General features: G+C 43.8%; 2 protein-coding genes across 4 annotated transcripts in view; one reads left to right on the forward strand and one right to left on the reverse strand.

Moving 5' to 3' along the window:
* Nucleotides 1–197: 197 nt before the first annotated feature.
* LOC112216175 (wiskott-Aldrich syndrome protein) lies at nt 198–10,123 on the forward strand. Its single transcript, XM_024375973.2, is given in 12 exon segments — nt 198–441; nt 3,756–3,896; nt 4,122–4,208; nt 4,347–4,440; nt 6,272–6,307; nt 6,401–6,433; nt 7,670–7,865; nt 8,067–8,242; nt 8,430–8,691; nt 8,693–8,948; nt 9,054–9,162; nt 9,302–10,123. Coding segments are annotated over 12 exon segments (1,557 nt in total). The 5' UTR covers nt 198–333; the 3' UTR covers nt 9,361–10,123.
* Nucleotides 9,986–14,641, reverse strand: part of LOC112216176 (semaphorin-3F-like) — an 18,692-nt gene continuing 14,036 nt past the window's right edge. For all 3 annotated transcript variants that reach the window (XM_042299524.1, XM_042299525.1, XM_042299523.1), the window contains exon 18: nt 9,986–10,740. In XM_042299524.1, the coding sequence (XP_042155458.1) occupies nt 10,330–10,740 (411 nt within the window). In that variant the 3' untranslated portion in view covers nt 9,986–10,329. The remainder of the gene's footprint in view (nt 10,741–14,641) is intronic.

The following is a 14,641-nucleotide window of genomic DNA, read 5'->3' on the forward strand; positions in this document are numbered from 1 at the left end:
GCGTAAATTGAGTACCTGAGAAGAGTGCCATTTTTAGCAATGGAACAATGACTAAAACTTAAGAAACTCCATAGTCAGACCATGAAATATAAGTAACACCACTCAACCATGATCAGCATTATGAGCGAGAGAAAGGGGGAAAAAAATTGCGGTTGTCCATTTCCTGCTCTGAATCTTGGTGTGCATGTAACACATTGTAGAAGGCAGAAGAGAAACCATCTGCACCATTTCAACTTGTTATTCTAACAGTCAGTGCCTGTTTGAGGAAGAGGACAGAGGCACGTCAATGCTCAGCTCAGTTTTGATACTAAGTAGATATTCTGAGAGGGGACTATGAGTCGGGGATCTAAGTCTAAAGGAGTTCAGGAGTACAGTCCCAGCTCTCTGCTGAGCCCACAGGAGAATGAGAGGCTGGAAGACCTGCTGGGGAGGAGGTGTGCTGTAAGTCTTTCCTGGGGATGAGGGAGGGGAGGGGATGGTTGGTATGTAGACTAGGAGACTTGGTGTTTGGATGGTAGGTACTTGGTAGGCCTATGTAGGAAACTATCTGGTTGATGTTTGGCATGGAGGAGACCTGGTTGGATGGTGTGTGGCTATTTTGTATGTAGGTGTATTTTAAGCAGGTTGGTGCGGTAGTAGCACATGTCTAAGTGTTAAATAGCAACCAAATAAATAAAGGTTATTCTGGGTTTTAAATATAGCCTTTTATTAACAAGGTCCATGTGTACAGTAAGATATGATTGGGCAAATTTATGGTTGCCACTGCTTCAGTCTCATCATTATTGTTTCACTTTTATATAAATGACTGAATTAACCCCTTCAACTGTGGCTCTGATGTGTTTTAGTGCATGGCAATTTCATTAGATGTCATCTAGATATTTGGCAACTTTAAAAGTAATATCTATTGTTAGAAATTCAAACAATTAAACATTTTGCATGTACACCAAGAGTCTCTACACAATGACTATTAAACGGGCATGAGTGAATGACAGGAAATTGTGGTGTAAACCACTTCCTCTGGTAACAGAATTAGAGGCAGCAGTTTGTACACTCAGTGTACAAAACATTAAGAACACCCAGTGGTGTAAAGTGTTTCATTTTTACCTGTATTTAACTAGTCAAGTCAGTTAAGAACAAATTCTTATTTACACTGACGGCCTACACCAGCCAACGCTGGGCCAATTGTGCACCACCCTAAGGGACTCCCAATCATGACCAGGTGTGATACAGCCTGGATTCAAGCCAGGGTGTCTGTAGTGACACCTCTATCACTGAGATGCAGTGCCTTAGACCACTGCGCCACCTGAGAGCCCCAAAGTAAAAATACTTTTAAGTACTACTTAAGTAGCTTTTATCGATATCTGTATTTTACTTTACTATTTATATTTTTGACAACTTTTACTTTTACTTTTACCAAAATAAATTAATGTACTTTTTACTCCTTACCTCCCTGATACCCAAAAGTACTCATTACATTTGGAATGCTTAGCTGGACAGGAAAATTGTCTAATTCACGCACTTATCAAGAGAACATCCCCAGTCATCCCTACTGCCTCTGACCTGGCAGTCTCACTAAACACAAATGCTTTGTTTATTAATTGTGTCTGAGTGTTGAACTGTGCCCCTGAGTATCTGTAAATGTAAAAAAATGTAAAAAACAAGAAAATCGTGTCATCTGTTTTGCTTAAAATAAGACATTTTAAATCATTTATACTTTTACTAATGAGACTTAAGTACATTTAAAACCAAATACTTTTACTCAAGTAGTATATCACTCGGTGACTTTCACTTTTACTTGTCATTTTCAGTGTTTTACTTTTACTCAAGTACGAAAATTGGGTACTTTTTCCACCACTGAGAACACCTGCTCCATGACAGACTGACCAGGTGAAAGCTATGATCCCTTATTGATGTCACTTGTTAAATTCATTTCAATCAGTGTAGGTAAAGGGGAGGAAATAGGTTAAAGAATTATTTTTAAGCCTTGAGACAACTGAGACATGGATTGTGTACGTGTGCCATTCAGAGGGTGAATGGGCAAGACAAAAGATTTAAGTGCCTTTGAACGGGGTATGGTAGTAGGTGCCAGGCGCACCGGTTTGTGTAAAGAACTGCAACGCTGCCGGGTTTTTCACGCTCAACAGTTCCCTGTGTGTATCAAGAATGGTCCACCAACATAAGGACATCCAGCCAACTTGACACAACTGTGGGAAGCATTGGAGTCAACATGGGCCAGCATCCCTATGGAATTCTTTCGACACCTTGTAGAGTCCATGCCCTGACACTTTTAGGATGTTCTGAAGGCATTAGAAAGGTGTTCTTAATGTTTTGTATGCTCAGTGTATGTGCAGTCTGCCTTCTTTTGACATACCAACTTCCTGGTTTCTGAGGTAGGCCTAAGTCTGCAGTGGTAGTTGACAAGTCTAACAAAATATTATTCCCACCACAGAGAATGTGATGTCATTATTGGGGACAGGTCTTTGCTATGAAAACTACCGAAGAACTTTCCAAACCACTGAGTACCTGCTGCTTAAAGCACTCATCACAAGTAACTTAGGTCTGACAGATTTCAGACACTTTCCGTTGGACTGGTACAGTCCATTCCGGATAAAGACTTCCGATTGTCCTAAATGTTTGAACTTAACCTGAGCACACACACACACTATCTACAGTAAGTAGAACAAGTATATATTTGAATTCACTTGAATAGAGTTTGCACTTTTCTGATGTGCACTTATCTAGAGCCAACATACATATAAACTACACTGAACAAAAATATAAAAGCCACCTGTCAAGTGTTGGTCCCATGTTTCATGAACTGAAATAAAAGTTCCCAGAAATGTTCCATATGCACAAAAAACGTATTTCTTTAAAAAAAAAAATGTTTTTTGCATTTTTGTTTACATCCGTTGGTGAGCATTTCTACTTTGCCAAGATAATCCATCCACCTGACAGGAGTGGCATATCAAGAAGCTGATTATTACACAGTACATCCAACCGCGTGTATGGCATTGTGAGGGCAAGCGGTTTGCTGATGTCAACGTTGTGAACAGAGTGCCCAATGGTGGCGGTGGGGTTACGGTATGAGCAGGCATAAGCTACGGACAACAAACACAATTGCATTTTATCAATGGCAATTTGAATGCACAGAGATACCGTGACGAAATCCTGAGGCCCATTGTCATGCCATTCATCCGCCGCCATCACCTCATGTTTCGGCATGATAATGCACAGCCCCACGTCGCAAGGATCTGTACACAATTCCTGGAAGCTGAAAATGTCCCAGTTCATCCATGGCCTGCATACTCACCAGACATGTCCTCCATTGAGCATGTTTGGGATGCTCTGGATCAACGTGTATGACAGCATGTTGTAGTTCCGCCAATATCCAGCAACTTCACACAGCCATTGAAGAGGAGTGGGACAACATTCTACAGGCCACAATCAACAGCCTGATCATCTCTATGTGAAGGAGATGTATCGCTCTGCATGAGGCAAATTGTGGTCACTTCAGATACTGACTGGTTTTCTGATCCACGGTATCTATGACCAACAGATGCATACCTGTATTCCCAGTCCTGTGTAATCCACAGATTAGGACCTAATGAATTTATTTAATTTGACTGATTTCCTTATATGTTTCCTTAACTGTAACTCAGTAAAATCTCTGAAATTGTTGCATGTTGCGTTTATATTTATGTTCAGTATAATTAAATGTCCTGCGTGTGCACATGTGTGTGTGTGTGTGTGTGTAGTCCCTGGCCACTACCGTAGCACAGCTGTACATGGCCCTGCCCCACAGTCCCACCTGCTGGAGCCTGCAGCAAACTGGGGTGGCCTGCTTCGTCAAGGACAACCATCGCCGTTCCTACTTCATACGCCTCTTCGATGTCAAGGTAACAGGAACATACACTGTCAGTCACAACGATGGAAAATATTAATCAATCAATCAAATGTAGTTATAACGCCATTTTTACATCAACAGACGTGACAAAGTGCATATACAATAACCCAGCCTAGAAAAGGACCATTTGTTGATCCACTGTTGAGAAGTTTCCCATGAAGATATGAGTTGAAGAAGGGTTGGCCTTTCAGTTATATTAACAGTTGGCTTTTCCCAGAAAGGACAGCTGATCTGGGAGCAGGAGCTCTATAACCAAATGGTCTATCACTGTGCCCGGCCATTCTTCCACACCTTCGCTGCAGATGTAAGCAAGCGTATCTTCCTCTACATTAATATGCCCTGGATACTCATGATGATGGCTTGACTGTAAATCCTAAAATGAGTGATTTTACTTTTGTCTTTTCATGAGCTTATCCAAATGTTTCTCTCCAATCCAATGCAGGACTGCCAAGTGGGGCTGAACTTTGCAGATGAACAGGAGGCTCAAACCTTCCTTAGTGCAGTTGATGAGAAGATCAACCAGAGAAACCGTCAAGGTCAGGGTCATTTGTTATAGAATCAAAGACAGAAAATTGTGTTGAGTTTTTTGGTATAGGATTGACATGACATCAGACTGTATATTAGGCTACTATGTTCTCCATGTTGGTTACTGGTGAACTGTCCCACTGGGCACAGACGTCAATTCAACGTCTAGTCCATGTTGGTTCAATGTAATTTCATTGAAATGATGTGTGAACAACGTTGATTCAACCAGTGTGTGCCCAGTGGGGTGATGTTTGTATTTGAGTCATACAGTGCATTCGGAAGTATTTAGACCTACATCCTCATAGACCTACACCCCATAGTGACAATGCAAAAACAGGTTTTTAGAAAATAATGAAATATACATTTACACAAGTATTCAGACCCTTCACTCAGTACTTTTTTGAAGCACCTTTGGCAGCGATTACAGTCTTATTGGGTATGACGCTACAAGCTTGGCACACCTGTATTTGGGGAGTTTCTCCCATTACTGTCTGCAGATCCTCTCAAGCTCTGTCAGGTTGGATGGGGAGTGTCACTGCACAGCTATTTTCAGGTCTCTCCATTTTCATGCTCTGGCTGGGCTACACAAGGACATTCAGAGACTTGTCCCGAAGCCACTCCTGCATTGTCTTGGCTGTGTGATTAGGGTCGTTGTCCTGTTGGAAGGTCAACCTTCGCCCCAGTCTGAGGTCCTGAGCACTCTGGAACAGGTATTCATCAAGGATCTCTCTGTACTTTGCTCTGTTTATTATTCCCTTGATCCTAGTTTCCCAGTCCCTGTCGCTGAAAAACATTCCCACAGCATGATGCTACCACAACCATGCTTCACCGTAGGGATGGTATTGGCCAAGTGATGAGCGGTGCCTGGTTTCCTCCAGACGTGACGCTTGGCATTCAGGCCAAAGAGTTCAATCTTGGTTTCATCAGACTAGAGAATCTTGTTTCTCATGGTCTAAGAGTCCTTCAGGTGCCTTTTGGCAAACTCCAAGTGGCTGTCACGTGCCTTCCATCTGGCCACTCTATCATAAAGGCCTGATTGGTGGAGTGCTTTAGAGATGGTTGTCCTTCTGGAAGGTTCTCCCATCTCTACAGAAGAGCTCTGGAGCTCTGTCAGAGTGACCATCGGGTTCTTGGTCACCTCGCTGACCAAGGCCTTTCTCCCCCGATTGCTCAGTTTGGCCGGGCGTCCAGGTCTAGGAAGACTCTTAATGGTTCCAAACTTCTTCCATTTCAGAATGATGGAGGCCACTGTGATCTTGGGGACCTTCAATGCTGCAGAAATGTTTTGGTACCCTTCCCCAAATCTGTGCCTCGACACAGTCCTGTCTCAGCGCTCTATAGACAATTAATTTGTCCTCATGGCTTGGTTTCTGCTCTGACATGCACTGTCAACTGTGGGACCTTATATAGACAGGTGTGTGCCTTTTCAAATTATGTCCAATCAATTGAATTTACCACAGGTGGACTCCAATCAAGTTGTAGAAACATCTCAAGGATGATCAATGGAAACAGGATGCACCTGAGCTCAATTTCAAAAAAACTGTTTTCACTTTGTCATGATGGGGTATTGTGTGCAGATTGATGAGGGGAAAAAAGTATTTCATCAATTTTAGTATAAGGCTGTAACGTAACAAAATATGGAAAAAGTGAAGGGGTCTGAATACTTTCCTAATGCACTGTATTTGAACTAATATATCTCTGACACTGGAAAACATAACAGATATTGTAATGTGTGGTTCCATGGAGGGTAGCTGTGGCATTTCAAAGTAAAGGTTGTGGTGAAGATGTGTAGATATGATCTCAACTGGCATCCTCTTGTTCCTCCTTCCTTCCCTCTCACAGTGTCAGAGAAGAAACATCGCCCCCTGCCTTCCAGTGGTAAGACTGATTTACACTGAGGCCCTTATCTGAAGTAATCCCAAAATAACCCTTGTATTCTCCCTGAACTAATTCTGTGTGTTTTACTTACAGACAGAGGGGGACGACCTCCACTTCCTGGTAAAGGTGAGTATCCCTCATTCCATTGAATGTGTTATACCTGGGCTCCCAAGTGGTGCAGCGGTCTAACACACTGTATCGCAGTGCTCGAGGCGTCACTACAGACCATGGTTCGTTCCCAGCCTGTATCACAACTGGCCGTGATCGGGAGTCCCATAGTGCAGCTCACAATTGCCTTGTCCTGGTTAGGGTTTGGCTGGTGTAAGCCGTCATTGTGAATAATAATTTGATCTTAACTGACTTAAATAAAGGTTAAATAGAAAAATTACTAAATATATACCGTTCAAAAGTTTGGGGTCACTTAGAAATCTCTTTATTTTTTAAAAAGAAAAGCACATTTTTTGTCCATTAAAATAACATCAAATTGATCAGAAATACAGTGTAGACATTGTTAATGTTGTAAATTACTATTGTAGCTGTGGGTACTATTGAATGAAGCTGCCAGTTGAGGACTTGTGAGGTGTCTATTTCTCAAACTAGACACTCTAATGTACTTGTCCTCTTGCTCAGTTGTGCACCGGGGCCTCCCACTCCTCTTTCTATTCTGGTTAGAGCCAGTTTGTGCTGTTCTGTGAAGGGAGAAGTACACAGCATTGTTTGAGATTTTCAGTTTCTTGGCAATTTGGAATAGCCTTCATTTCAAGAATAGACTGACGAGTTTCAGAAGAAAGGTCGTTGTTTCTGTCCATTTTGAGCCATAATCGAACCCACAAATGCTGATGCTCCAGATACTCAACTCGTCTAAAGAATGCCAGTTTTATTGCTTCGTTAATCAGCACAACAGTTTTCAGCTGTGTTAACATAATTGCAATAGTGTTTTCTAGTAATCAATTAGCCTTTTAAAATGATAAACTTGGATTAGCTAACACAACGTTCCATTGGAACACAGGAGTGATGGTTGTTGATAATGGGCCTCTGTACGCCTATGTAGATATTCCATAAAAAAATCTGCTGTTTCCAGCTACAATAGTCATTTACAACATTAACAATGTCTACACTGTATTTCTGATCAATTTTATGTTCTTTTAATGGACAAAAAAATGTGCTTTTCTTTAAAAGAAAAATACATTTCTAAGTGACCCCAAACTGTTGAACAGTAGTATATATCTACCTCAGGCACAATAACTAACTGACCCAATATCTAAACTGTAAACATATACACTACACATCTCTGACAAGATATCTTTATCCAAGAGAGACATATAGTGTGACTTATACATGTACACTTCCATTGTAAAGCAGGACCTGGCAGTCCCACTTCTCCCTCCATGGTCACCATGGACATCCAGAACCCAGACATCCAGGCTTCACGCTACCGCTCCGTCACACCTGTACCTGCCCCTGCCTTTGTCAGTAAGGGAAAGAAGGACAAGAAAAAGGACAAGAAGAAGAGCAGTAAACTCTCCAAAGCAGACATTGGAGCACCCAGTGGGTTCAAGTGAGTGGATACTAAGCGCACACATATAAGCAGGCAGTTAAATAAAGCCTTCATAATCTATCACAACACATTTAACTAAATAAAAACTTGTCATAAAATTGTTTGTCCTCAATTTGCTTAATTTACAAATCCAGGATTGTATCCAAGCGTGCCACTCATTCAGGTGTATTTTCCTCTTCCTCTCTCTCCTCCCCTCCTCAGACATGTGAGTCATGTGGGCTGGGACCCCAACAACCTGGACCCTGACCTGAAGAAGCTGCTGTCCTGTGCTGGGATCAGTGAGGCTGAGTTGAAGGATGAGGAGACCTCCCAACTCATCCAACAAGTCATTGAGAACTCAGGCGGCATGGAGGCAGTCAAAAAGGCCATGAACACTGGTGAGTGTCATTCTGAGTGTCTGTCTACTGGTCTAAAGTTCATCATCACTTCAGTGGATGTATTGAATTGTACTTCACTGTAGGCTACTGTTCTGGTGTACTCTGTTATATAATTTTATTACTAAATGTAAATCAAACTATTTTTGTAATCCAAAATGTTGCTGTTTTTTCATCCCATTTCATATAGGTCCTGGGCCTCCTCACCCTCCGCCTGGTAGGCAGGGTCCTCTCCCCCCAGTACCAGGGAGCTGTTCCTCCCCTCCTGCCCCTCCTCCTCCACGTGGAGGTCGCTCTGGCCCCCTGCCCCCTGTCCCAGGACAGCCAGGGCGTGGCCCGCCCCCCTCCCAGCCCCCTCCTTCACGTGGAGCCCTGCCACCTCCACCCCCGTTAGGCGACCGAGGTGGACTCCCACCACCTCCACCCTCTGTGTCCCATAGTTCTCTTCCACCTCCCCTCCCCTGGTCACCATCTCTCCATGCCTGCACCTCCTCCTCCTGCTCCATCCACCCCCAGTCGAGGAGGCCCAGCACCTCCTCCACCTCCTCCTCCCCCGCCTCCCCCAGCCCAGAGCTCTGGAGACTTTCCTCCTCCTCCCCCCTGTAAAGGTCCCCCACCACCTGCTCCTGCATCTTCAGGTGGAGGTGGAGGTGGAGGTGGAAGAGGAGCTCTGCTGGATCAGATCCGCCTGGGAAGGAAGCTCAAAAACGTAAACCCAACTTGTTCAAATACAAAATTGTCTTTGTCAGTGAGATTGAAGTCTACATATTTCAGTTTACATTATCATTGACCTTTGACCTTTCGTGTGTCCCAGGTCACAGACAGTCCTGAGCCACCTCCGCCTGCCCAGGAAGACTCAGAGGGTATCGTAGGAGCTCTGATGATGGTCATGCAGAAGAGGAGTAAAGTCATTCACTCCTCTGGTGAGCACCTTCTCATCCTAATCTTTCATTCATTCATTCTACAAATGTGTAAATTAAAACAAATGCATTGTGGCTTGTCCTCTTGAATCTTAAAATGAATCTCTGCATAACAGATATTCATTCCTCTCTTCTGTTTCAGATGAAGGTGATGAAGAAGGAGGGTATGATGATGAAGATGATGATGAATGGGACGACTGATAAGTGCATTCCGTACTGTATCATTTTCCACTCTGGAACCATGGACTTCAAAGTTAGGTTGATCCGGTTAGATTTAGGCCTAGATTCAGTCTGCAGCGCTGAAGATCCATGCTCTACCGCAGATTTTTATCTTACCGTGAATGCTGGAACAATGCCTTTAAATGTCAATTGTGCCGTAGTGCGGATCTTCAGCACTATGGATTGAATCTAGCCCTTACACATGGAAAATGTACACCTGAAGAATGCTACAGATAAGGATTGTGTGAAAGGCCCAAAGGTTAAATAAATCAACAGAACATAGGACAGAGAAGGTTAGATGGGATAACATATCTTTTTATATCTGTTGTTTGAACATTTACAGTGAAGGACTCATGCTGAGTATGTACATTACATTACAGTATGTTGCTCAATATCATTATAAAAGATGGTGAGGTCTTCTACACACAGTCTTCTTTCTACCTGTTCCCATTCAAATATTTGATATTACTGGAATGTAGTATTATAACTAATATAATGCACACATGATTTCCCGTCTTAATCTTCTACATGTAGATATTGTGTGTTTTGTGCAAATATAAACAAACATAGGTCACAAAGGCGTTAGAGAGCGCAAGAGTCACCACAATTACGACATCACAAATGGTTTTAGTAGACAAATACATACATCATACCATACAATTACTATCTCTCAACATTGAACAATAAGATGTACACATTTCCAAACTGAATAAAGAATGCAAAGACAAACGCTTTTTAATTATTATACATGAATAAACCACGGATCTATTATTATCATATGATATATACACATATCAATATATTACATTTCTATACTGAGATACTGGGTTGTGTGAGGGTGTCACCACCACCATACAAAGGGAGACGAAGCTCATGTTTGGTGTCAAACATGGATCTCTAGTCTATCATGTGGAGTCTTCTGGCTGGCTAGTGTTGGAGAAGTCCAGTCCTCTATCTGCCTTGGGTTTCCTGGCTCTCTGTGTGTCTCCTGGAGGTGCGTTTGGGCTTCTGCTGCTTGAGCCCTAGCTGCTCCCAGTAAGACTGACAGTACTGGTGGATCAACTTGATTTCTGGCTGGGATGTGGTGTCTGTGAGAGGGAGGGTTGGGGGGTGCTTCGGCGGCTGAGCGTCATGTTGTCCTCCCCGCCCATTGGGAGGGCTGTTGGAAGTCATGGGGTCATCGTCAGGGGAGGTGAGGGCCACCACGATGTCTCGGTCCAGGATGCGCAGCGCCACACGGGCCACCGTGTGTTTGAAGTTGTTCTCCGTGGACAGGCAATGGTACAGACCGGCGTCTGATTGGCTGAGAGACTTCAGAAGGATTCCCTGGGGTGTCTTCAGATACTCTCTGTCACGGTTGAGCTGAAGGGTAGGGGGAGAGAGAGTGTTATGGTAGTGAGGGGAGAGAGTGTTATGGTAGTGAGGGGGAGAGTGTTATGGTAGTGAGGGGGAGAGAGAGTGTTATGGTAGTGAGGGAGAGAGAGAGTGTTATGGTAGTGAGGGGAGAGAGTGTTATGGTAGTGAGAGAGAGAGAGAGAGAGAGTTATGGTAGTGAGGGGGAGAGAGTGTTATGGTAGTGAGGAGGAGAGAGTGTTATGGTAGTGAGGGGGAGAGAGTGGTATAGTAGTGAGGGGGAGAGAGAGTGTTATGGTAGTGAGGGGAGAGAGAGTGTTATTGTAGTGAGGGGGAGAGAGTGTTATTGTAGTGAGGGGGAGAGAGTGTTATGGTAGTGAGGGGGAGAGAGTGTTATAGTAGTGAGGGGGAGAGAGAGTGTTATGGTAGTGAGGGGGAGAGAGAGTGTTATTGTAGTGAGGGGGAGAGAGTGTTATAGTAGTGAGGGGGAGAGAGAGTGTTATGGTAGTGTGGGGGAGAGAGAGTGTTATTGTAGTGAGGGGAGAGAGTGTTATAGTGAGGGGGGAGAGAGAGTGTTATGGTAGTGAGGGGAGAGAGAGTGTTATTGTAGTGAGGGGGAGAGAGAGTGTTATTGTAGTGAGGGGGAGAGAGAGTGTTATGGTAGTGAGGGAGAGAGAGTGTTATGGTAGTGAGGGGAGAGAGTGTTATGGTAGTGAGGAGGAGAGAGTGTTATAGTAGTGAGGGGGAGAGAGTGTTATGGTAGTGAGGGGAGAGAGTGTTATGGTAGAGAGAGAGAGAGAGAGAGAGAGAGAGAGAGTGTTATTGTAGTGAGGGGGAGAGAGAGTGTTATGGTAGTGAGGGAGAGAGAGTGTTATGGTAGTGAGGGAGAGAGAGTGTTATGGTAGTGAGAGAGAGAGAGTGTTATGGTAGTGAGTGGGAGAGAGAGTGTTATGATAGTGAGTGGGAGAGAGAGTGTTATGATAGTGAGGAGAGAGAGTGTTATGGTAGTGAGAGAGAGAGAGAGAGTGTTATGGTAGTGAGAGAGAGAGAGAGAGAGTGTTATGGTAGTGAGAGAGAGAGAGTGTTATGGTAGTGAGGAGAGAGAGTGTTATGGTAGTGAGAGAGAGAGAGTGTTATGGTAGTGAGAGAGAGAGTGTTATTGTAGTGAGGGGGAGAGAGTGTTATGGTAGTGAGAGAGAGTGTTATGGTAGTGAGAGAGAGAGAGTGTTATGGTAGTGAGAGAGAGAGAGTGTTATGGTAGGGAGAGAGAGTGTTATGGTAGTGAGAGAGAGAGTGTTATGGTAGGGAGAGAGAGAGAGAGAGAGTTATAGTAGTGAGGGGGAGAGAGTGTTATTGTAGTGAGGGGAGAGAGAGAGTGTTATGGTAGTGAGGGAGAGAGAGTGTTATGGTAGTGAGGAGAGAGAGTGTTATGGTAGTGAGAGAGAGAGAGTGTTATGGTAGTGAGAGAGAGAGAGTGTTATGGTAGGGAGAGAGAGTGTTATGGTAGTGAGAGAGAGAGAGTGTTATGGTAGTGAGGAGAGAGAGTGTTATGGTAGTGAGAGAGAGAGAGAGTGTTATGGTAGTGAGGAGGAGAGAGTGTTATGGTAGTGAGAGAGAGAGAGAGAGTGTTATGGTAGTGAGAGAGAGAGTGTTATGGTAGTGAGAGAGAGAGAGTGTTATGGTAGTGAGAGAGAGAGAGAGAGAGTGTTATGGTAGTGAGGAGGAGAGAGTGTTATGGTAGTGAGGAGGAGAGAGTGTTATGGTAGTGAGGAGGAGAGTAGTTTATGGTAGTGAGAGAGAAAGTGTTATGGTAGTGAGAGAGAGAGAGTGTTATGGTAGTGAGAGAGAGAGAGTGTTATGGTAGTGAGAGAGAGAGAGTGTTATGGTAGTGAGAGAGAGAGAGTGTTATGATAGTGAGGAGGAGAGAGTGTTATGGTAGTGAGGAGAGAGAGTGTTATGGCAGTGAGGAGGAGAGAGTGTTATGGTAGTGAGAGAGAGAGTGTTATGGTAGTGAGAGAGAGAGTGTTATTGTAGTGAGAGAGAGAGAGTGTTATGGTAGTGAGGGGGAGAGAGTGTTATGGTAGTGAGAGAGAGAGAGTGTTATGGTAGTGAGGGGGAGAGAGTGTTATGGTAGTGAGAGAGAGAGAGAGTGTTATGGTAGTGAGGGGAGAGAGTGTTATGGTAGTGATGAGGAGAGAGTGTTATGGTAGTGAGAGAGAGAGTGTTATGGTAGTGAGAGAGAGAGAGTGTTATGGTAGTGAGGGGAGAGAGTGTTATGGTAGTGAGAGAGAGAGAGTGTTATGGTAGTGAGAGAGAGAGAGTGTTATGGTAGTGATGAGTAGAGAGTGTTATGGTAGTGAGAGAGAGAGAGTGTTATGGTAGTGAGGGGAGAGAGTGTTATGGTAGTGATGAGGAGAGAGTGTTATGGTAGTGAGAGAGAGAGAGTGTTATGGTAGTGAGAGAGAGAGAGAGAGTTTATGGTAGTGAGAGAGAGAGAGAGTGTTATGGTAGTGAGGAGAGAGAGTGTTATTGTAGTGAGGAGGAGAGAGTGTTATGGTAGTGAGAGAGAGAGAGTGTTATGGTAGTGAGAGAGAGAGTGTTATGGTATTGAGGAGAGAGAGTGTTATGGTAGTGAGGAGAGAGAGTGTTATGGTAGTGAGAGAGAGAGTGTTATGGTAGTGTTATGGTAGTGAGAGAGAGAGAGAGTGTTATGGTAGTGAGAGAGAGAGTGTTATGGTAGTGAGAGAGAGAGAGTGTTATGGTAGTGAGAGAGAGAGAGTGTTATGGTAGTGAGAGAGAGAGAGAGTGTTATGGTAGTGAGAGAGAGAGTGTTATGGTTGTGAGAGAGAGAGTGTTATGGTAGTGAGGAGAGAGAGTGTTATTGTAGTGAGGAGGAGAGAGTGTTATGGTAGTGAGAGAGAGAGTGTTATGGTAGTGAGAGAGAGAGTTATGGTAGTGAGGAGGAGAGAGTGTTATGGTAGTGAGAGAGAGAGTGTTATGGTAGTGAGGAGAGAGAGTGTTATGGTAGTGAGAGAGAGAGAGTGTTATGGTAGTGAGAGAGAGAGAGTGTTATGGTAGTGAGAGAGAGAGAGAGAGAGTGTTATGGTAGTGAGAGAGAGAGAGTGTTATGGTAGTGAGAGAGAGAGAGAGAGAGTGTTATGGTAGTGAGAGAGAGAGAGTGTTATGGTAGTGAGAGAGAGAGAGAGTGTTATGGTAGTGAGAGAGAGAGAGTGTTATGGTAGTGAGAGAGAGAGAGAGAGAGAGAGAGAGAGAGTGTTATGGTAGTGAGAGAGAGAGAGTGTTATGGTAGTGAGAGAGAGAGTGTTATGGTAGTGAGAGAGAGTGTTATGGTAGTGAGGAGAGAGAGTGTTATGGTAGTGAGAGAGAGAGTGTTATGGTAGTGAGAGAGAGAGAGTGTTATGGTAGTGAGCGAGAGAGAGAGAGAGAGAGTGTTATGGTAGTGAGAGAGAGAGAGTGTTATGGTAGTGAGAGAGAGAGAGAGAGAGAGAGTGTTATGGTAGTGAGAGAGAGAGAGTGTTATGGTAGTGAGAGAGAGAGAGAGAGAGAGTGTTATGGTAGTGAGAGAGAGAGAGAGAGAGAGTGTTATGGTAGTGAGAGAGAGAGAGTGTTATGGTAGTGAGTGAGAGAGAGAGAGAGAGTGTTATGGTAGTGAGAGAGAGAGAGTGTTATGGTAGTGAGAGAGAGAGAGTGTTATGGTAGTGAGAGAGAGAGAGAGAGAGAGTGTTATGGTAGTGAGAGAGAGAGAGTGTTATGGTAGTGAGAGAGAGAGAGTGTTATGGTAGTGACGGTGTGAACAAGGTCCAAATGTGCCTCATTTGTATTTCAAAAGTGAACGACTATTGCTTTATAGATCTTTTCCATGACTTGTTGATATACACGGAGTGGACAA

This window comes from Oncorhynchus tshawytscha, linkage group LG16, assembly GCF_018296145.1.
Source record: "Oncorhynchus tshawytscha isolate Ot180627B linkage group LG16, Otsh_v2.0, whole genome shotgun sequence".
Lineage (NCBI taxonomy): Eukaryota > Metazoa > Chordata > Actinopteri > Salmoniformes > Salmonidae > Oncorhynchus > Oncorhynchus tshawytscha.